General features: G+C 37.5%; 1 protein-coding gene across 1 annotated transcript in view; it reads right to left on the bottom strand.

Moving 5' to 3' along the window:
* Positions 1–21,891, bottom strand: part of kat6b (K(lysine) acetyltransferase 6B) — a 155,282-nt gene that overhangs the window by 27,142 nt on the left and 106,249 nt on the right. The window contains exons 9-13 of the mRNA XM_080215803.1: positions 15,356–15,471; positions 14,113–14,254; positions 12,971–13,132; positions 5,437–5,530; positions 188–419 (exon numbers count right to left, since the gene is read on the bottom strand). Coding sequence (XP_080071929.1) covers positions 188–419; positions 5,437–5,530; positions 12,971–13,132; positions 14,113–14,254; positions 15,356–15,471 — 746 coding nt within the window. The remainder of the gene's footprint in view (positions 1–187; positions 420–5,436; positions 5,531–12,970; positions 13,133–14,112; positions 14,255–15,355; positions 15,472–21,891) is intronic.

The raw sequence follows: 21,891 nt of genomic DNA, 5'->3' as shown, positions 1-21,891 counted from the left end.
GAAACTTGGCATGGGAAGTCAAAGGCTGCAGGGTTTACTAGAAGGTACACAACTGAATGATAGGTAATTCATAAAGATGACACTAATCAGGGCATCTGAAAAATGATTCTAGTGAAATGATGTAACCATGCATAATTTGTCAAAATGAAGGCCTTGAACTATTTTATACTTTATATACTATACCTACTTGCAATGCTGCTTGTCAATCATCTTTAGCTGTTGTAGAGTCATAGCAATGTCATGTGGACACATCCCTGTTTCCCTGCTAATACCCTTTATGCTGATATGCTTGTCCTGATGCCGCTGCAGGTATTCTAGGATTACACTCTTCCAGTATGCCAGGTACGAGAGCCGCCCCAGATCAGACAGGGGCTTTTCAGGTGATCCTGCCTGTCCTTCTTGCCTTGAAAGTAAGTAGCCTGCACACAGACCATAAAAAATGTCATTAAAAAGAATTCAGGAACAAAACAACTGTTAGCCCACTTTGTCACGTTGTCCATTTATTGTACCAACTCTGACTATTTTCCCACAGTTTGAGGTAACCCACATAAACCAGGTATCAAACTGAACACCTTTGGGAGGATACTGTACTGAGCACTTTTCAGTGGAATCATAAATTCATATAAGATTTTCAAACAGAATGTTGCATGGCCAAAAAAGATTTTTTTTTAAAGTTTATTCACTAGTCACAAGTAAGACTGACATTAACACTGCAATCAAATTACTGTGAAATTCCCCTAGTCGCCACACTTCGTTGCCTGTCTGGGTCAAGATACCTACCCAGCACGACTTTCAGAATGTGAGGGGAAACCAGAGAAAACCCACATAGACACGGGAGGATGTGCAAACGCCACACTGGCAGTGACCCAAACTGGGAATCGAACCCGGGTCCCTGGTCTTGTGAGGCAGCAGTGCTAATCACTATGCCACGGTGTCGCCCCACTTGGGAGATTTTTTAAAAAATGGGATGGGGAGATGGAAACAGGATTACTTGCTTTACAATAATTCTAAATTTTGTAGAACAATATACTTCCCAGTTTTACAGTCTACTACAAAAAGTCAATATTTAGCTTGGTGACTAATCATTTAATTGCAACTAGAGGAAAAATCATGATTGGACTATGTTGGGGATGAGCAAAAAATTGATGTTATTATATATTGGTGAAGTGACACATCATTGCATTTGAAGGACACAGGAGGAAGCAGTGAAAAACAAATGCCAACATTTGAAAGAGAAAAAAGAAATTTGTTGGAAGATGCTCACCAATGGTTAGATAAAGATGAGTGTCTTACTGTTTTCTGTGCACATCACCACAATTACCACATCAGGTCTAAAACATGCTCAGAACTTCTAGACCAGACATGGCTTAATCTTTACATAGCATTCACTTTGCAAGAGGCATTGACGTTATCTTTAAATTAAAATTAAACAAAACCCATACTAGATAATTATTGTAAGCGGGCAGCTGTCACCATTTGGAAAATGCACTGCAGAAGGCAGCAAGGAACTGGTTCAAAGTAAAGAATATTAGCTCCCAATGATTACCACTGGCCACACAAGTAAATACATAACTCAGTTGCAAAATGATTAGGCAAAATATTTTTTATGAAGGAATCTTAAAGATATACACTGAATTTAGAAGTGGCAGGGGAATTAAAATAGAATATAAACAAATTTGATGAAGGCATAAAGCGCTGCAGGTCCAAAGTTTCAGGTGATACTAAGTTAGAAGGTACAATTAGCTGTGTGATCAGAGCAAATCATTGCAAAAATGCACGCCACTGGGCAAATCAATGGCAGATAGATTTCAATGTGGAGAGATGCAAGATTATCCACTTGGGAGAAAGGAAAATTGTTACATTTTCTCAATGACGAGAAACTAGGAGATTTTTAAAATTGATTTTCCGGTTCTGGGCATTCCTGGCAAGGCAGCATTTATTGCACATCATTAGGTGCCCTTATTCAGTGATAGTGAACCACCTTCTGAACCTCTGCTGTCTGTATGGTGAAGGTACATAAGAACATAAGAACATAAGAAATAGGAGCAGGAGTAGGCCATCTGGCCCTTCGAGCCTGCCCCGCCATTCAATAAGATCATGGCTGATCTGTCGTGGCTCAGTTCCACTTTCCCGCCCTCTCCCCATAACCCTTAATCCCCTCTCTTATCAAAAACCCATCAACCCGCTTCTTAAAAATATTTAGCGAGGCAGCCTCCACCACTTCAACGGGCAGAGAATTCCAGAGATTCACCACCCTTTGAATGAAGAAGTTCCTCCTCAACTCCGTTCTAAACCGCCCCCCCTTTATCTTGAGGCTGTGCCCCCTAGTCCTACTGTCTTTTTTGAGCGGGAAGAGTCTTTCCACCTCTATCCTATCCATCCCATTCATCATCTTATACGCTACTCCCCAGTGCTGTTGGGTTGGGTATTTCAGAAATGTAACCAAGTAGTAATAAAGATATGGGGGGGGGGGTGGTAGCACAGCAGGCTGGGAGACTCAAGAGGAAGCCATTTTATAGGCTTGCAACTGGGCACCACAGTCTCCAGTAGTCAGTATTCTGGGGCCGTTAGCTCTGCACCAGAAATTGGCATGGAGCTGCACAAATAACTTAAATTATCAATTCCATACTATTTAAATGTCAGCCTGACCCCATCGGAGTGAAGTTTGGGAGGGGAGTGAGGGGATGGAATGGGCAGTGGCAATTGAAGCCCCCCCAGGAGGGATGGACACCAGGAGTGTGCCCCTTTGACACTGCCATCTTGGCAGTGCTAGCCTGAGCCCCTGGCACTGATTGAGGGGCAAAGTGCCAATCTTGGCATGGCTTCAAGGCACCGGACAGTGCCAAAGGAGGCGATCCCGCTGATACTCTGCAGGTGGACTGAGAGAAGGAATGAGGCCAGTGATCGGGGCTGGCTATTGGGGTGGGAGGGAGGGGTCAGGGCTTGGGGCTGTGGGGGGAAGGGGGGAAATCGAGGCAGGCCAGGGCTGCTGCTGCTGCCAGTGGTGGTGGTGGTGGTGGTGGTGGGGGCGGGGGGACGGAGTTTGAGGCTGGCTGGACATGTTTTTTGGGGGAAGGCCTGTGATTGGGCCATGGGGGAGCCAGAGAGCTGGCAACGCAAGGATCATGGGGCTGGCCGACAACTGGGAGGCCGAAAGTGCTGATCTCGGTGCTGACAGATAGACGTGTGTGCAGCTGCTCTCTCAGTGCTATGCTGCCATCCTCTCCAGGGGGAGTTTTTACAGTGATTCACACTAATGCACTCTACAGTGCACAGAACGTGGAAGATTCATTTTGAAAACCTGCTGAGAAAAACCAGCGAGATTTACGCCAATTTTTACGCAGATTCGACACTTACAATTTTTTTGGCAAAATGGCCCCATGGTGACTGTCTAAATCAAAAAGATGTATGACTAAGCATTTGTCCATTTCCTATCTGTCTAACATTTTTCACTCTTCTTCATTATTCCAACTCTCTTTTTCATGTTCTTTATTCATTTCCTTCTCTTAGAATAAAATGATGCAGAATAATGTTCTAGCATTGAACTGGGTATTAATGGAGTGAGAAACAAAACATGTTTTGGGGATGGGGAAGCAGAATGGAAGGCTGCAGGTGCAGGAGCAGAAACATTTTTTGATCAAGTCTTAACTTAGAAAGATGTTACAGGATAGACAGAACTAAGATAATAAGCCAAACAACAGTTAGCAAGCAGAAATTGAGAGAATAACCAGCAAACTATGAAATGCTGACAAAATGTTGTAATCATCCAAAATTAATTAGCATTAAATCAACAGAAAAAAATCAGATTCTGTTCTGAAACATGTCTGACTGGGAACATGCAATGAGGTACAATGACTTTTAAATATTTGAATTGTTAACTGAATTTTAGGTTACTATTCACACATTACACTAGTGAAATGTTTTAAACTTTTAGAAGTGTAACAATTTTGAAAAAAAGCTATTTGAAATTGTACAGAAAATGAAATCACAAGTCTATCGGCTTATATTACAATGCACCATGTATATTGCGTATACCATGTATCAATGTTGTATCCAAGCCCTGACAAATACCTGTATTAAAAGGCTATCGCTTAAAACATTGAACATACTCCTCCCAGTAGCTAATAAGAAAAAGACCACAGAAAAATTAAAACACAACCAAACAATGCAGACAAGTTGACATATGAGTTATCCAAAGCATTATACTACTTGCTGCAAGTTTGAAGCAAAGAGAGAAGATGGGAGCTCTTTATATAAGATTTATTATTAGAAAACCAAAATCCCTCCAAAAGAATTTGCTTCAATGAGAGAGTTAAACTTTCTAGTAGAGATTCCACATCCCAGCACCACATTGAAAACTCTCTACAGAAATAACTACAATAAAATCAAATTCTACAAAATCATTAGGACAGGTTGACTAGGGCAAATCTCTCAGAGCACTGTGGGCCCTCCTGGCTCCAGCAGAGGACTATATTTTGGCACAAACCAACAGTACATATTTATTGTGTAAAGCAAAATCCCAGCATTCATATTATTTTATTTTATGCATGACGTGATATGAACAGTTAAATCTTGTCAGTCCCATTACCAAGCTGATATTCTAGGAGACAGATAGTGCTTGGTTGCTGTGAATGCAAGTCAAGCGACAGCAATGAAGAGGTCAGAGTTGGAATGTTTCTATCCAAATGTTTCAAGACCTCCTGCAGTCTTTCAGAGGCCCATGAGAATAACCCAGGCGCTCAGAACAGAAGATCTCATAAAGCAAGTTGTTTTTCACTCCCCATTACTTTGTAATGGGCATACATATTTGCATGCTGAGTTATGTGTTCCTAGGACACAGAAGAGGCAGCCTGGGAAGTGTATACTGCATCTTTAATGCCATTGTTTCAATATTACAGAACTTGAGACTGCTTTGTGTATAACGCAGGGGACATTATTCCACTGAGACTTTGAAAGCAACCAATGACCATTTCCTGAAAGCCTCAGAAGTAATTTTCAAAATGCATCATTTGGTTCCCTATTGCTTGGATATAATTATTATATTTGCAAAAGCTTTTGAAATATTTTACATTTTTCTTGTACCCAACTGTTTGATCTATAGAACGTACTGATTAAACTGACTGCACTCTGTTTCATTTCAACCTTTAACAATTTGTTTCAGCCTACTGGCTTTGTGTGCTGGCATATGCTCTGACAGTTGTATTCTTAATTCAAGCTGAGAGGAATCAGAAGGGTAAAATTTCATACTTGAATGAGTATCAAGCCCTAAAATAAGTGACAATATTCTATTACTTAATGATGCACAAATCAAAGCAGTCACATCAAGATTAAAATGCATGCATTTACCAATTTCTGTAGCCCATTACTTAGAAGAACACCCCCAACTCTCTGACAAAGATCATTGAAACATGGTTTCAAACAAAACAGAACACTTACTGAAATCAATCAGGAACCTTCCAAAGCCTTGCCTTTGGTACTGGGGCATAATCATTATGCAGGAGACATTGTACTTCTGTTGGCAAAGCTTTTCCTGAGGGAAGGAGAAATAGACCTAGTTTGTCAGTGCACTGCTGATGCAGACAACACATGTCACCTACCACTGTCCTTGCAAAATGTCACACTAATCTAGGCAAACACTGATTGTTAATAACAATGATATATGACAATCTGTTACTGTGGTTTTCAATCAAATCTAAGTTGTCATCTTTGCTGTTTGACAAACTGCTAATGCACAAGGTTTATCCAGGTCATAAAATCCATACAACTTAATTTTTCAATATAGTAATCTAAGAACATCCTCCTTAGAAAAGCATGGTGTGCATAGCAGCCTCCTCTGAAATGCACCTCAGGCACATTTAATGTTTAAAAATGTTTAATGGGTTATATTTTGTACAAACCATAATATGAATGTATAATTCAAATTAACATCTGACAGTTAATGGATCAACTTAAGGTCTAAGCGTTGTGTTGCTCCAGAAATAAGCACATTTTAAACACAGTGCAGTGTAGTAATTTAACATTGAAAACCATTTAACATATTTTTCTAATGATCAGTACACAGCAGAGGATGTGCTACGTGAATTGCATTCCACTTCATTAGACGATTCCAAATGATAAATGTGTTCTCAAACCGCCATACTTCGTTACACCTGCACCAAAAGCTGGAAGGAAATATTACATACCTTTATGTGCAGTCTTAATTTTCCAAATTAAATTAACATCCACATGACATGGGTAAGATCAAGTTATCCACAGGAAAATCATTAGGAATCCCTAGCCCTTTAACATGCAACCCTGTTGTTACGCTGCGTGATACTCAGCATTGTTACCTTGAGGCATTTATTTTAAAAAGAGTCAAATTGAGACAATTAAACAAAGAAACCTGCTGGTCTCAACTTGCACATGGCTTAAATTCAGAGCATGGAAAATAAAACATTCAAAATGATCTCAATGGGGATAGGAAAAATTATTACATTTAAAAAATGCTACAGCTATTTGGTGTCTACGATTTATGGAGGGCAATATCTTTGCTTACTATTAAAGCTATAGTGCTGTCAAATTGTACAGCACTAATAAAGTGTGAATTAATTCAGAGAGGTTGTCAAAAGCCATTTAATGTAACATTATTGAAATTACCCAGCACTGTAGCTACTGCTGAAATGTAGCCATTTAATATTGTCAATAGGATCTTTTTCTAGTCCCAATCCAGATGGTCAGCTCCAACTCAATGGTATACTCTCACTTTTAATTCAGCCCAACATTGACGGAATGCTGCACAATCTGATCTTTTCTGGTTGAGACAAACCAAGGTCCTATTTCATTTTCCAGGTGGATGTAAAATCCCAAGACATTATGTGAAATTCAGAAGAGGATTTCCCCGATGTCCTGTCCACCTTCAGTCAACATAATCAAGAACAGATTATCTGGTCATATGTATTGTTTGCAGGACTTTATTAAAAAAAATTCTCCTGATCCTCGCTAGCAGGGCCAGCACTTATTGTCTACCCCTAATTGGCCATAAGAAAGTGCACTGTCTTCTTCAGCTGCTGGAGTCTTTCTGTTGAAGGTACATCCACTGTGCTTTCTGCCCCCCATATCAGATTGATATATGGTTTGTTAGGCTATTTCAGGCTGCAGTTCCACTGCTGCAGATCTACAGTCATGTGTGTGCGTGTCTGTGGGGGCGCGCGCACGCGCGGTGCAATAAGATTGCTTTTCCTAAGGTCGTTGGTGGACCAGATGGACTTTTACAACACTGGTCATTTCATGATCATTATTAATCAGAGTGGCATTGTATTCCCGGTTTATTAATGAAGTGGAATTATATTGTCCAGCTGCCGTGATGGGATTTGAACTTCGGATTCTGGAGCATTAGCTTGGGCCTTTTGCTTACTGGTATATTACCACCATGTTCCTGTCCCCCAGTTCATGCAAATTGTTTCCTGCATTTTCCGCATTGTAACAGCAACAATTGAAAGATTGCTCGCAAAGTGCTTTTGAGTGCCCTGACGTCATGAATGGTGCTGGAAGCCTTTCCTTTCCTCATTAAGTTTTTGCCAACACTTCCCTGAATCAAATAAAAACACTCCGGGCATTCCAATTCAGAATTGTATCTGATGGGATGGAAAAATGGTGTTTCAATCTATTGGACCACATTTGGTTTTAGTAGCATCTTAACAGAAATACTGGACGTGGTCCAATGTTGTTCTCATGTTGAATGAAATAATGGAGATCAGTGACCACACAAACAATTCAGTCAAATTGGCTAACATAACAACAGTCAGAATGACAATTTTCCACATTGTGAACGACATTACAATTGTAGCCTCAGGCCCCAGAGAGTACATATTATCTAGTATTTCAGCCAGAGATTCAGGTCTAATTCAAGTTATTGCAATGCTCTTAGGTTAAGAGAAGGCTTCTCTTACATACCCTTCTCAAATCTAGAAATTTATTCTGCCATTATTTGTCAAATTATGTTTTTAACCAAAGCTAATCCTCAATCTGAATAATTAACTAGCTGTACAACTATAGCATGAACTCTGAAGGGTATGATTTTTATCGCTATTTAACAATTCTACAAATGGAGTGTTGAAGTCTCAATCTGGAACCAGGTTTAAAGTTTCATTTTGATCTATCAGATTTCTTCAATTATTCAAAATGCTTCGCAACATTATAGATAATTTCAACTGGTTTGTGCCATATGCAAATTGTGTTTTGTTTTGTAATTTTGGAAAGTCTCCAGTAAAATGGGACCAATTATTTGAAATATCATATCTTAAAATTCAGCCACAAAATCCATCAAGTTTCTCAACTGCAGTGAGGTGGTTCGCCCAAGCATATCAAATCACAATTGTAACTGGTTTGATAAAAGTGGTAAGCCGGTTACAGTTGGAGAAGGATGTAAAAACACCGAAACCTACTTCATATGCCTACCAGACATGTGAAGTCTCCAAATTAAATAATACGGTTACGTACAAATACCTACTGGCCTATAAACTTGGTTAAACTTGTCACATGCTGATTCATTGAGAAACTAAAAACTTAAACACCGAAGATTGTATATGAAGGCAGTGATAACGCAACCTGATACAGTTGTCAGGTGACTGCCACAGGAACCTTAAACGCAGAATTTTGCAACATATGCAAGCTGAAATATGTGGAGGTTGTGTGCACCTAACCATGAATTACATGATAAATAATGCTCCAGAAAAGCATCCATCTTAGTAGGCTTCTGACAGCTTCCCTATTTAAACTTGAATTAACTGTTTAGTTAAATAATTATCCTGCCTTTCCCTATCTAACAAATTGCCTTTATTATCTGCACCGGATACCAACTACACAACTTGGTCGGCTTTCATCAATGCTGCTTTCCCTTTCCCATCAATTTCACCTTTCTCGCCTATATCATTTTTAACTGGTCCCAAGATGCTTAAGTTGGAAGGATTGGAAAGGGGGAGCTAAAACTAAGAGCAAAAAAAAAAGAATAATTTATTTATTTTTAAATACAGTGTATTTAATAATTAGGCATTGGTGCTTTATTTAATAAAACAAAAGCTATTGACTTGATGATCAATGTCACTTTACAGAAAACAAGTAGATTTTGCAACCTTTATTTTCTAAGCCTTCACAATCTTGTTCTGGATTGCCACTGTACCTACTTGGGTGGCATAGTGGCACATTGGTTAGCACTGCTGCCTCACAGCTCCAGGGGCCCAGGTTCAATTCTGGCCTTGGGTGATTGTGCAAACTTCACATAGACATTCTCCCTCTGTCTGTGTGGGTTTCCTCTGGGTGTTCCAGTTTCCTCCCACAGTCCAAAGATGTGCGAGTTAGGTGGATTGGCCACGTTCAGTTGTCCCTTAGTGTTGAGGAGATTAGCAGAGTAAATGTGTGTGGGGTTACAGGGATAGGGCCTGGATGGGATTGTTGTTGATGCAGGCTTGATGGGCTGTATAGCCTCTTTCTGCACTGTAAACATGCTATGATTCTAGTTAATCTCCAATTAATACCTTTCAACAGAGCCAATTTATCACCTGAATTGTTATTAACTACTATAATGTTGCATAGTATTATCATAATCAATTAAATGCATGGATTTTTGCAGCGAGTGACAATGCAATGGCATGTGCAGCTGACCTTGATAAAAATCTGTCCACAAAGATCCAGTTATCTCAGGTGTGAATTCCACCTTTCTTGACATTACTCTGAATCAGGGGCCAAGTCAAGGGGTTCTCCGAGCATCCAGCAACATTGATATCAAACAAAATAAGCAGCTAATCACATAGAAGTATTCTCAGACAGCAAAGCAGGAAGTAAAATATATTGACTATTCTTCATTCCTTATTAATTTTACAGAGAGCAAAATAAAGCTTGGAATATACACATTAGAATCTGAAATATAAACAGACTAACTTTTAAAAAAATCTGTGGAATTATCATAACGGAATAATTTGACATTACATAAAATGGAAAATTCATATTCAAGGTTCACGAGGTGCTTCGCAAGTAGTTGTGATTTAGTGTGCTGCTAAAAATCCAGTTACCTCTCATTAACCACACAACTTTTTCAGGAGTTTGTACAGTAATATTAAAACAGAAAAGGGGAACTTCCCATTACTTCGGCATTGTTCTATCCTCACCTGAAGCTTCAACTGTGCACTATATGGTGAAGTGAATCATTGACAACAATTTCTGGATTTCCATGTTTTACCATATCTGTGAATACCAGATGTTGCTGGCAGTTTCTAAGGAGTAACAATGGTGAACATGAACAGTTCTGTTGTTATAATAATCGCAAAATTAAATGTAGGAATGGAATTAATAAAAATAGTTCAAGGAAATTGGAAAAGAATAGAAAGCCTAATACCACAATACGGTCAAACAGGATTGTGGAAAAAAAATCACTAAAAGGGGCTTACGGAAGATTTAAAGAATGGATCTAGACATTTTATCCATTCATATGTTGATATATTTACTACAGACTATTCATGTGGATAATCTGGGAGTTATTCATAACTGGGCTAGGTTTGAAAAGATAAATTCCCTCATGATCACATTTTGTTGAGAACTCTTGAAAGTTGGAACATTTTTGAATAAACTGCATTTGGTTATGGAATGCAATTTGGAACAAAATGATTGCTCTTTGTTTCTAATATCTTAGTCAACATTACAGCATAAGACAAAAAAAAAGTGGACTCTGGTTTGTGAAAACCTGCATAATTGCTCACTCAGTTAAGATCATTATTGCCAATAGATTCTGACAGTTGTACTTCATCTGTTACTGTTTTTATTCCCTTCTCCATTTTCTTAGCATCACCTCTGACACAAATAAAACACATTGTCCTGAGGCTGATTGAATCTGTTCATTCTGAACTAAACGAAGAACGAAGCAAATCACCTTCCTCATAATTAAATATAAAATTAATTAAATGGTTCACTTTAAAATTCTGTAACAGGCAAATACAAAAATTGTTTCACTATTCCAGGTAATGAAAAAAAAAGGACAATAAGCATTTAATTGTGAATCTTATTTGTATTCTTCTGGTTCAAATAAAAAAAAAGGAACCAGTATTCCATGGACAGGATTCTCCGGCCATTCATGCCAACAGGATTCTCCTGTCCCATTGCAGTGGACGGAGATTTCATTGAGTGCCAAATTCTCCATCCTCTCTGGCAGTGGAGGAAGAGTGTGACCAGATGGAGAATTCTGGTCCATATTTCATCATCAATCTTGGTCTAGTATGTGGAGCACGTACTTAGTAACTGAGTTGTAGATTTTTGATTTAAGTCAGTCATTATGTTGTTCCTTTGAGTCCACATAAAAGTTGACAACAGTGGTCTTTTTGGGATCAAGTTCAACAGTCAACAGTCATTACAACAGTCAAACCCATTCACGAATCCATGATTTTAATCACCTTGCTCTAACTGTACTTCTGTCAATTAATTTCCAAGTAATAACTAATTCTGGAATAAACACAAACAATGGGTATGGACAAATTGAATCTAAAGATGTAGCTGTAGACACATTTGTAGATATAAAACCTAATTGTTATTTTCCACAAAGTAAATCATATGATTAGTTTTGAAACTATCCTCCATAATGTGCTGACCTCTGGAAAATATAAGCAGGTATTTTTGATGACTAAACTCAAGAACTAGTTAATAAAACTATTATTCAAAATTATTACTCTATGCCATTTATTTCCTTTCGCCAAAACTCCCAATTAACAATTTGTTTCCCTACATTCATATGAACACAAATTAAGTTATTCTTCACAATGCTTCTCCTACTGTCTCTAATTCTCTTTACGTGGTGATCTGCTCTGTTTCATCTATGTCTTCCTTCTCCATTACAATCTTGAAACCTTGCTCACTGTCCTATTTATCCTGTTCATTTGCATGCACCTATCACCTTAAGTCAGGCAAAGGACACCCCAACCTCAGCTATACGGTCGCCTTTACCCAAGAATATGGACAGCTTCTGCTAATACCACACTAAATTTACACAATAAAAGAAAAAATGCTTTCTAAAGAATTTCAACAGAAGTATTATACTAATTTACATGATTTATCAATTTCCTAATGGTTTATTCACTACTTGTAATCATTTTGTGAATCTCATAGTCAGGATTGGTCCAAGTTGAATACCAGGATTAAAGGCAGCAAAAGATGGTGGAACCTGGGATTGAAATGTGGGGGGGCATCCAATGTTCCAAGCAAACTGCTGATGGAGGCACCATCCCTTTCTGCTTAAAAGATGAGCATATTTTCTGGACTTCCCACTGTTCTTGAACAGCTCCCACCATCCTGAAAACCATGTAGGCCTTTTCCCTACAGCCATGCAATTTCTTTCTCTGCCTTTTGCAGGCTTTGATTGAATCTACTTCCACTACAATCACAGGCAGTCTATTCCAGGTCCTAACCATTTGCTGCAAAAACAGTCATGTACCAATCGCTTCTGTTGCTAATTACCTTAATGTCTTCTGGTTACAATTTCAATTGCACTATGATTTGCACTAGTTAAAAGACTTACAATTATAGAGCAATTTTTGATTTACTAGCACGCTGTTCTATTACTGTATAACCAGCAATGATAAATTTTTTTTTAAGGTTATTGGATACTGACTTTTGGAAGCTAGAATAGAAGTTAGCTATGCATCAAGATGTACAGATGATTGCTAAGTAACTCCAAACAACAGTTCCTCCCTGGAGTATCACTTGCAGGATATATAAAAAAGGGTTGAAAACTACTGAATTATATGAAAATATAGTAACACAAGCATGTAAAAAATCTGCTTTACATACAATACAAGGTCAAATGCAATCAAAATCAATGACACAGACAGAACCACATTGAATATTTTGACGAACATCACAGGGACCTAACCCTTTGCTCTTTTGATGCCAATGTAAAATCAGTAAAGAAAAATCTGCTGTTTTGCTCTAACGTTATAGTTGGAACACTTACCTTGGAAAAGTATCCAACAAGATGACAGCCTTTTTCATCATTTTTAGTCAACACATAGAAAAGAAATGGTTCAACGTCATAGTAAAGAGTTTTATGATCCAGAAAAAGCTTGGCTAAGAGACAGAGGTTTTGGCAGTAGATCTTGCTGATATTTCCATCAACCTGTGAATAGAATTAAAATGGAATGTATAAAACTATCTTTTGTCTGCAATACAAAGAAGCTAAATCTTGCTGAAATGTAAATAAATAAAATTCATAATGGATATAACTTCTGACATTATTCTGAGGTCTTAAAAATAAAAAAGCTGCTACAATCAGGCTAGAATCACTACCACATCATTATTTTCACTGGTCCACAAGCAACTATTGTCTCTCAATTCAGCATGTCAAAAACTGTTTTTGATGTTTTTTGACTGTTAAACTACTTATAGAGAACATTTATATACAACCACATCACTTAAGCTACTAAACTTGTATGAAATTTTGGGAAATATAAACATGGTTCAGACACAAAGTCAACAGAATACAAATGAGTATTCAATGGCAGCTACCCCCCAGACAGAACTACCCAATTTTAGCTTTTAATAGATGTAACGTATCAATCTGCAAATCCTGGGGCATATTTACATTACAAGAGCATTGGTGCAATTTGAACTTGCACTAAATGTTGTAGAGTAAGCCTGGCCTGATATGACTCCAAGGCAAAATAAGATAAAACTCCCTTCTTTGGGATATCTCATTCAGCTTCTCTTCTGAGTCAATTAGTCAAATTTACAATGACACTTTTGTACTTTGAATCAATGTTAATGTTCCAGTACAAACATGCTCATACTGAAGGAATCAAATTCAGTGACATTCAAATTGAAAAAGAGTTTCAGTAACCATATATGAGAAAACTGTAGGTAAATAAACTTATTTCCATTTTAGTTTGATTGACTCAGAAACTTCATAAGGAATTTTACTATAATTAAAAATACAGGTGAACTGAATTGGTCAAGAAATGGATTGTGTTTATATGGAACCAACTTAGATTGAATTTGACATTAGAACAGTTTATAATACAAACCTAAACAACAAGTGTGAATTGTACGCAGTTTACTAAATTAACAACAGCAAGCCTTGTAACTTAAGATCTACCTTACCTCAAACACAGACAGGTCATTTTTTCGGTATATTTCGTTAGCAGGTGGGTGGTACCAGCCACATTTCTTTGTATGCCTTTGCAAAATGTTACGACTCTTCATATATTTCAGGCAAAATTCACATAGATAAAGCTTTGGTAGCCTGCAAAAAAAAAGTTTTCAAATTCTTCATCAGTAAACTGAGAAAAATCACTGGTTGACATAGTTATGCAAGTGGTGAGGAGTAAACAGACTGCAAATATTTTAAGTTAGTTTTCATCTTAGTATTTGAATAACAGGATATTTATTAATTCTGCCGCAGTTTTGATTTATTTTCATTGTCCCCATAAGGGCCCTAACAGTTTGACAGGTAGAAACAATTGTAACCCACTACAGCTGACTGACCAAAGTAACATCTTAAATCTTGCAGTGTCTCCATATCTGAAAACTGAAATTGTATCAGAAGAATTTTAAGGTGGATTTGTTGCCAATTTAAGATTGGTTCTTGAAGATCCGAGAATTGTTCTTGCAGGGCTCCTACATGCAGCATTTGGAGATAAGATGGCGCATTAATTACTTATATGCTTGTCTTTTTTAGCTGTAGCATTGGCAGATTGTTCTACCAAGATCAGCACATCTCTTGACATGAGCAGAGAAAGGAGACAAGAAGTTTAAGTTTGGATATCAGAAGTCACATTTCTACTTTGCAAAGAAATGTATGGCACTGTCCTGAACAAGTGCCCTGTACATCATTTTGGAATTATTCAGTATGTATTTTGACAGCTCACCATTTCAAATGTTAAGAAAATATTAGAGTGTAAAATGGTGCAGGCAGTTATATATGTCTAGAAAACAGCAGTGCATGGTGAGCTTATGAACACTGTATATCATGTTGTATTAGTTCCAATCTTTTGATAAACTTAACAATATATTAATATTTTATTGTTACACTACCAAGCTAATAGGGGTTAAATCCTGTTTAGGCCACTTCCTATTTAACTAAGGCACAAAACTGATTTACAGTAAACTCTTTCAGCACATTTATCAAGTAAACATAATGTAAGTCAATCGCGATTCAGTGAAGAGAACTGACATTATGTATTATAATGATTGCACATGCTTTAAATAAAGATATACAGTGCAGTTTAGTAGGTACTTGCCTGCAGTTGAGAAAACAAAGTTGCATTAATCACCAGACTATATTAGTATACATATGAAACACCCCCACAAGTTGACTAAAAGAATACATTGCATGGAATATTACCTTGCATACTCTTGTGGATATGGTGACGAATACCAAGTATGGACCTCATATTTCCCAAATTCAATTACAGATGGGTACCGGCCATGTGTGTCAACAGTAGTAACAATTCCTGTTTTCTGTTGAGTTAATTGGCAAGATTAAAGGAAATTAATCAATTGTAAAAATATCCAGAAAAGACAATAAGGCTTTTCATATTTAAGGGAGAAAACATATTCAACAAATCCAATCACAGATATGGTTCTTCTCTAAAATGCTAACTTCCTAAAATTTAACTTAAAACTAGCCACTTATGCATTTTTTTTCAATATCAAGCCATGCCTTTATACACATGGTGGTTTTAAAGTCTTAATTTTAGAATCAAATTTGAGCCCAAAATGTATTTTTTAGAATGATAACAACAGCATTTTCCTTGATCAATGGTCATAAATTCTACATATTTTGGAAACTTGGCAGTGGCAGCTCAGTGGTGCCAGTCTTGCACTAATAAACGAAATATTAAAAACATCATTTCAGAACTTCACTTAAAGCTGTTAGTATCTTCCCAGCAGCAAGATAAAAACCTGTCACCATGAAGTGGAATTTTACCCAAATATTGTACGATCCTGTTTGAGGCCAATGGAGAATGCTGTTCTCCGAGTCTCATCCACCCCTGGAATGGGGGCAGACGGCCGATAAAATTGCAGCCAACATATCTGAATAAGTACTTGCTTTCCTCTTGTTCCTGAATTAGATTACCCAGCTCATTGCATTGATCTAATTTATATTTCAGCAATGTGAAAACAATGAGATACCACCATCTATCCTGTTTTTATTGCAGTATGTATCTTCTAAATTAGTACAATGAAGGAATATTGAAGATGGGAAGCGAGAATCACTTTTGATCTATTCTCAACAGTTGCACCACAGGGGTAAAGACACACTTTTATAATGTTAGGTTCCAAAAATGATTACAGTCATCTTGCTAAGGAATTAAGCCATTATAGTAACAGCTTGGCACATGGGACCAACAACAATAGCAACATCAGTATCCAATATGACTGCGGACTTTAACACTACATCACATTGTGTGAAGAACGTTTAAAAAACAAAGTTATGAAAATATTGCCACCAGGATAGGTATTCTGGAGGTGTTAGGGGAAATGATCCACAATATTGTGAATGATGATGAAAATCTTGTGCATTTTAGACTGTGGAGAACACTTTTCTGCAGGTAGATTTAGATGGACTGAGACATGGATTTAACTCTGCTGAGTACAGGGTTTAAGTATTTGGGCAGGACCAAAACCAACTTTCCTTAATATTTTACGTAGAACAGAAATGAATTCAATTGAGAAAGAAAAGGGTCTGGAGTTATAATTCATAATTTTCCACTTCCATTTAGGCTGTCAGCTTTTACAAACAGCACTACTGAATATAAAACAAAGTGCCATGCGTCCTTATGCAAGACTATGGATTTTTGATGTGTTTTTGCGCATCTCAAATGCGTTCACTTCTGGGTGGGGCTATCAACCCACTCTGCTTCAGGCAACATGGCTGTGTGGGCCTGGCATGATGGACTTTTGCAGTCTGTTATTTTCATTTGTCTGTACCACCGAGTTTTGGATGCAGTCAAATAAGGTGACTTTAACTTTGAAATGAGCAACTGAAGGAAGTTCAGGCTCACCTATAATTTGATGTCACACAAGCATACCAATAGAATCATAGAAAATAAAGTTTATAAATTTAAAAATTAGAACAATACAAAATCTTTCATCAAAGTGTTCATCTGTTCAACACAAAGCACTGTACAATCTTCAGTTCCCAATTAATTTGATTAAAAAATCCAATACAAGAATGCAATATTGCATCCATTTACTTCTCATTGCTATCCAAGTTCCAAATCTAATTTCCTTTTTTTCTAAACCACATTATGCATTAGTGAATGATTCAGTAGACTAAACACTTCTATAATTTTTAAAGAAGTAATTAACATAAATTGTAGATGATTGAATGTTCTTCATTTACCTTTGGGAGATTTGCAAACATCATTGACATAGCCATTTCATAGAATCCCTTCAGTAGAGAAGGAGGCCTTTTGGTCCATCGAGTCTGCTCGACCACAATTCCATATAGGCCCTAACTCCATAACCCCACATATTTACCCTGCTAGTCCCCCTGGCACTAAGGGGCAATTTCGCATGGCGAATCAACCTAACTTGCACATCTTTAGACTGTGGGAGAAAACCGGAGCACTTGGAGGAAACCCACGACACGGGGAGAACATGCAAACTCCACACAGACAGTGAACTGAGGCTGGCATTGAACACAGGATCCTGGTGCCGTGAGGCAGTGGTGTTAACCACCGTGCTGTCGCTTCAGATCAATTAAGATTTCCAACCTGAATTTCCTCAGTTTTCAGCAGACCCTCTTCCTGTTTCCTCAGAAAATATTACAATTATTCTGAAATAAGTTTCTGAATAATTTATGTTCTAAACCAATTGTAAGCAATAGCATGACTTGAAAAATTCATACTGGATAAACAATAAATCTCATTCTAACATAAAAACGAAGTAACTTGTTAATGATGTTTCATGATATAAAATTATTTACAAGAAAAAGAATTGAGCTGTCACCCAGTCAAAAGAAATCTGACAAGCAAGTCACAATTTTAAATACAGGAACCAATATTTTTTTTACCACTGGTGCAAATATATGCAACATAATGAATGTAATAAAGTTATGACAAATTCATTTGTATTAACTTCTATGTGAAGTAGTCATATTAGACTCAATTGATGGTGGAGCAAGCAAAATAATTTGATCAATTCATAATCCCAACTTTTAAATCTTTAACAATTTCACAGCCATATTTCAATTTGGTTATAAATTCAGCCTTAACAATTACAAGTTTGTTCTATGTTAAATGCTATTGTGTCAACATTATTAAATAGAATTATATCTTTAAGCAATTAATACAATAAATTGTTTTGATCAAGAAATCTGAAGGTTGTTGGCTTCTGTTTCACTGGAAACATCTACAACACTTGCTCAGATGAAGTGGGCGTCACCATGTTAAGCTCTATATACCATGGATGGGTAAGTCATCCATGTTGTAAATCTCTTAGGTTCTCTCTAACATTCTGCAGAATATATCATGATTGCTCCTTCCCACATCTTCATTATCTTCAGTCCTTTCAATCAGGGGTCGGACAGTCTAAGAATGTACTCAGCATCTTATACTTGCAGTGATTAAATAAAATAATAATTTAATCAGTGCTTGGGAAAATGAGATTGCTAGCACCAGGCAATAAAATAGTCATGTGCAAGTCATTAAGTTGCCAGATTTCTCCATTTCTAGGAATTTAAAGTGTGACAATGGACCTTTTGTATATAGTAAGAGTTTTGTATCCATAGTACAGAAACAGGTCATTCAGCCCAAAAGGTAGATAGCCTCTGCCTACCCAGCTTCAGTTAACCCCATCAACATTTTCTCCTATCTTTTTCTCCCTTAGGTTCATCCAGCGTTCCCCCAAAAAGGTACCTACCCAAAAAGGTACCTACCCCAAACTGCAGCATACAAGTTGATTCAGTGTATAAGATAAACCTTTTGTTCCACGCCAAAAATCATGTTTATGCATACACTTGACATATAAATTGACCCTTCGCCCCTTTTCAGCCATGAAACGTCACACTCGCTTTCGTCGTCAGCATCCATTTTCTAACCCACAAATACATATTTTACTTACCAGCACTTGGTAACTGGGTGCAAGGGATCAAGCAGGCAATATGAATAATGTTGTGAAAACACATGGAGGCTTAAGGCACACTTACACAAACAGAACAGACCCCACACAGTGAATGATAAACATCAGGACCACCCCACACTGGTGGTTCACTTTTATACTCGCCGTGCAAGTCAATCTCCATTTGAGGAGGAATTTCAGGGCTTCAAAGATCAACTTATATGCTGAAATCGGTGGTACATCAGTCATTTGAATTATGCTTTGTGGTAGCAAGTTCAACGGTCCACCCATTCACTGGATAAAGATGTTAGACCTGAGCCACTGTTGGAATGGTTGAGAGTTGGTTAAATTTGTACCTTCTGTTCCGGTCCACTCACAATTGGAAGCATCTTCTCTACATTATCCCACCACACCCATTCCTAACCTTGAATTCCTCCATCACGGTATCCTTCATTCCTTCCTCCTTTTGTAGAGAGCTCCAGCCTCCAATCTTTCTCCCATAAGAAATTTCATTTCTGCTAAGCTCTGAGTAAATAATTTTTACACTGTCGCCAACGTTTCTATATCGTTTTACACAGTGAAGCCCACAATGCTCCAAATATGGCCTAACCAAGGTTCAATACCAGTTTAATGTAACTTTTCAATTCAATCCTAGAAATGAGTTGCAGTGCTCTGACTGCTTTTTATTAAAAAAGTGGTATATGATTCTTTGAGGTTAATACCAAATAAGGTATTAACCTGATAGAATCCCTACAGTGCAGAAGGAGGCCATTCAGCCCATCGAGCCTGCATTGACAACAATCCTACCCAGGCCTTATCTCTATCTCTGCTAACCCCATGTATTTACCCTGCTAATCCCTGAGGCAATTTAGCATGGCCAATTATCTTAACCCGCCCATCTTTGGACTATGGGAGGAAACTTGAGGCCCCCACAGGAAACCCATGCAGACACGAGGAGAATGTGAGAACAGTGGGGATTGTTTGGAACTGTTTAAAGTTGTGGCACTGTATAATGCCATTGTCTTATCAAAATATACTTCTATTTTACTTTATTTTTATTTCTTAGTAAACATTCACTTTGTTAAATCATCACAAGAAATTGGGAACATCATTTCAGGATTAGAAATCTCTCGTCATACTATACAGTTGCAAACACAGTTGAGGTAGTTGTTTCAAATTTCCCTTCTGGGATGTGGTCAACTCAACATTTACCAACAGTCGTATGTGTTTCTCCACTATCACTTGGACTTATGTCCCACAGTTGGAAGCTAGTTTGCACGTCTAAAGAATAATCTTTCCAGATACCTCCCAATTGGCGTGACTGCATAAACCAATCAAATAAGGGGTGAGGTGGTCAAGTATTGAAGCAAAAATTAGCAATTATAGGGTAGAAATTTTTTTTACAAATAATATAACTGCAAAGAATAAGCTAAAGGATGTACTTTTGGTATTTTCTTGACAATTTAAAGTATACAAAATTTATTGTTTAGTTCTGGCACCACCACCTTATGCAAAATGTCAAGGCAGTCACTGAATTTCTGCTAAGGAAATCATTCAAGTATTTGTTTCAATTCCCTTGCCCTTTTAAAGACTGTGAAAAATGAATAAAACTTGCATATCCGCTCAACTCTTGGCACCTCTTTATTCTGGGAGTGTAACACATTGTTGTGAGGAATGGCTGCACAATCTGACTAATGATGCTTCTGGCCTGTGGGACAAACTTTACGTAATGTTATTCTGTGAAAAAGGACTTCCCCTGAAATGAACCAGTGCCAGATAATTCACTGTCTGATATCAAGCTAAGTGCAAGTGTTTGAAGTTAGAAAGCCAGCATGACTGACCAGGGTTACAAGGACCAATAAAGAGCACACTATTGTAGCTGGTTTTGAGATCACAACTGCAAAAAAAAATTGAAGCCTGCAGTGAATGAGGCCAAATCTTAGGGGAAAAAACTACCAAATAAGGCATTCTGCATTAAAGGGTAACTCAAAGACAGTAACTATCATTCCTACTTTACATTTCAGTAATTCAAGGACAGCATTAATCTGATCCAAATTAATAGCTTTTCATTTATATTTTACTCTCCAGATCTGCCTCATTGGTACAGCTAACAAGTGTTTATTTTCTAGACAGCCAATTCAAGTGACAATATCAATCTATCTAATGCCTATGTGATTGACAAATTGATGTTAATATCCAGCATAAATTTAAGAATTATCCAATTAATCCACAAACATAAGTGGAGGGGTTGACTGCTTACTGAAAGTAACAAAATAATCTCTGAACATCAATAGGGCAAGCTGACCTACAAAATCAAAAATTGTTAACTTATTAAGGAAATGTACACAGAAATGAAAGGTTTTGCTGCTAATATGTGTTGAATGCGTATATGGCAAAGAAGAATAGTAGGCTTACAAGCTTACGAACAGAAAAGACAACCCTAAAACTGTCAGGTTTCATTACAAAACAAGACTCTAAGGCTTGTTGATAGATAATGATTTCAAATTATTCTATCATTATTACATTTGCTTGGCATACAGCAACATAACTTGTCTTCAGCGGTGATCTAGAATGGAGCTCACATCATGAAGCAGCAATCAATTAGACTTAAAAAATCAGTGTGCTGAATTGTATATTGCTATTGGCAAATAATGACTGGATATTTTATCAGAAAATATATAACCCCAGAGTTTCCTTCTTGAACACAACCCAGAAGTTAAACATGAGCAATGTTGGATCCATTTAACCCATGGGAGGATAATTCCATTAGACCAAGTCCAAACTTAAAATGATCACGTGTAAACAATTGGAACT

Source organism: Carcharhinus amblyrhynchos, chromosome 31, assembly GCF_965287045.1.
Source record: "Carcharhinus amblyrhynchos chromosome 31, sCarAmb.v2.hapA, whole genome shotgun sequence".
Taxonomy (NCBI): domain Eukaryota; kingdom Metazoa; phylum Chordata; class Chondrichthyes; order Carcharhiniformes; family Carcharhinidae; genus Carcharhinus; species Carcharhinus amblyrhynchos.
This window is presented reverse-complemented; position numbering and strand designations above follow the sequence as displayed.